The 2,552-nt window shown below is 39.1% G+C and overlaps 1 protein-coding gene across 1 annotated transcript; it reads left to right on the top strand.

Moving 5' to 3' along the window:
- The first annotated feature begins 695 nt into the window (after window positions 1-695).
- Window positions 696-2,310, top strand: LOC107888447 (chalcone synthase). The gene is made up of 2 exons (XM_016812555.2): window positions 696-973; window positions 1,062-2,310. Exons 1-2 carry the CDS (start codon window positions 970-972, stop codon window positions 2,060-2,062), a joined length of 1,005 nt encoding a protein of 334 aa, XP_016668044.1. The 5' UTR covers window positions 696-969; the 3' UTR covers window positions 2,063-2,310.
- The last annotated feature ends 242 nt before the right edge of the window (window positions 2,311-2,552 follow it).

Below are 2,552 nucleotides of genomic sequence, written 5' to 3'. Positions count from 1 at the left end.
AAATGAGTTTGGGCAAAAAAACGAGGCCCGTTTAGAAAATGAGCCGGGTCTCGGGTAAGAGTTTTTTGGCCCGGCCCGGCCTGAATTATATATTAATATATATTTTTTATTTTATTTTTAATTATTTTAAATTTTTAATATAGCCATTTTTTATTATATTATCGATTTGTGTATTATTTTAAGAATTATTTTAGTATCATTTTTATTTGTTTTAATATTTATTTTTATGTTTTTAAATATATTTGATTTATTATATTTTTAATTTTTTTATTTAATAAAATAAGCAAAAAAATTTTAATATGGACCGGGCCATACCGGACTTGGGCTTAGCAATTTTATTTCGGGCCAAGTTTGGACAATTTTTTAGGCCCATATTTTGGGACGGGCTGGGCCCGGGCCTAAAATTTTATTTGGGCCTGCTCCAAACCAGGCCCGGCCCATGATCACCTCTAACCGTTAATAGTTTAACCGATTAAAAAACGAATTCGGATTAAATTAAATTTTTTTATAATTCAATTATCAAAACAAAATATTTAAAATTAAACAGAAATAGACAGGGATGGGGCAGCACATTTACCGTGTCTTGAACAGCCAATCCCAGACCCCACGTGGCCTCAGCCTGCCGGTCCATCCAACCTACCCATTCCTAATATAAATAAAACCCATTCCTATTCATCCAACACAAACACACGCCTTTCCTGTGTTAGTATAATAATAAACAATAATAAATAATAGCTACTTTAGAGCCCCCACCTCTAACCTTTATTCGGGAGCTCCTCAGCTAAGCTAATGGCAATGGCTACCGTTGAGGAGATCAGGAAGGCCCAAAGAGCCCAGGGTCCTGCAACCGTCCTTGCCATTGGCACCGTCACTCCTCCCAACTGCGTTTTCCAGGCTGACTATCCTGACTACTACTTCCGCATCACCAACAGCGACCACATGACTGACCTCTAACACAAATTCAAGCGCATGTGTGCGTCGATATTCTCTTTATATATTCCATATATTGTTTCCTTACATTCTGTATTTATTACTTATTCCCTTAATCATTTACTCAACAGGCGACAAGTCAATGATCAAGAAACGTCACATGTACCTGACTGAGGAAATCTTGAAGGAAAATCCAAACATGTGCCCCTACATGGCTTCATCTCTGGACGCGCGCCAAGACATAGTGGTGGTGGAGGTGCCAAAGCTGGGAAAAGAAGCCGCAACAAAGGCCATCAAAGAATGGGGACACCCTAAATCTAAGATCACCCACCTTGTTTGCTGCACTACTTCTGGTGTAGACATGCCTGGTGCGGACTACCAACTTATCAGGCTCCTAGGACTGAGACCCTCTGTGAAGAGGATCATGATGTATCAGCAAGGCTGCTTTGCTGGTGGAACCGTGCTTCGTCTCGCCAAGGATTTGGCTAAAAATAACAAGGACGCTCGGGTTCTGGTGGTGTGCTCCGAGATCACGGCTGTCACTTTTCGTGGACCCTCTGATACGCACTTGGATTCTCTAGTGGGCCAAGCATTTTTTGCTGATGGCGCTGCAGCTGTCATAATAGGTGCTGAACCTGATTCCAAAACTGAACGCCCACTATTCCAGCTTGTATCAGCTGCTCAGACAATCTTGCCAGATTCAGATGGGGCCATTGACGGACACTTGCGTGAAGTCGGCCTCACTTTTCATTTGTTGAAAGACGTACCTGGATTGATCTCAAAGAACATAGAAAAAAGCTTGGTTGAAGCATTCTCACCAATTGGCATCTGGGACTGGAACTCCATCTTCTGGATCGCTCACCCTGGTGGCCCTGCAATACTTGACCAAATCGAAGCCAAACTAGGTCTCAAAGAAGACAAACTCAGGGCTACCCGTCATGTGCTGAGCGAGTTTGGCAACATGTCAAGTGCATGTGTGTTATTTATCATGGACGAGATGAGAAAGAAATCCCTTGACCAAGGAATGCCGACCACCGGTGAAGGGTATGAGTGGGGTGTCCTTTTCGGATTGGGGCCAGGTCTCACTGTGGAAACTGTTGTGCTACACAGTATACATACACAGGCAAACTGACCAAGACAAAAAGTGAGACGATTATGTGGCTTGGAGAGGATGATACAATATAATTTTTCTATTTATTTGTGATATTTTTTCCAATGAAATATGCTATATGTGTTTTTAGTTATATTGTTTATATTTATATTTTATTGATTATTGATTTAAGAAATACTTAAAAAAACTTAAATTTAATTTTTGGTAAGTTTTTGTTATTTGAACTATTAACAAAGCCTAGTTTCAGATTTTATTATTACTTTTTTTTGCTATAGAGACAATTTTTTTGGGTCTATAATATATTGATTTTAAGAGAATTAAAAGATATAGAACCTCATTCCTTAAAAAGTTCTGCTGAACCCAAAAAGAATGAGAAGGAAATTCTTGAGACTTTCAATAAAGTCGAACAGAAAATAAAAGATTAAGTTAAGAGGTTAAGGATGAAATACTAGTGCAAGATGATAGCTATTATATTTAGCCTATACATATATTTTCTCCAAATAGCTTTAAG

The sequence above is a fragment of the Gossypium hirsutum genome, chromosome A09 (assembly GCF_007990345.1).
Source record: "Gossypium hirsutum isolate 1008001.06 chromosome A09, Gossypium_hirsutum_v2.1, whole genome shotgun sequence".
NCBI lineage: Eukaryota > Viridiplantae > Streptophyta > Magnoliopsida > Malvales > Malvaceae > Gossypium > Gossypium hirsutum.
The sequence above is the reverse complement of the archived record's forward strand: the minus strand, read 5'-3'. Positions and strand labels throughout refer to the sequence as shown.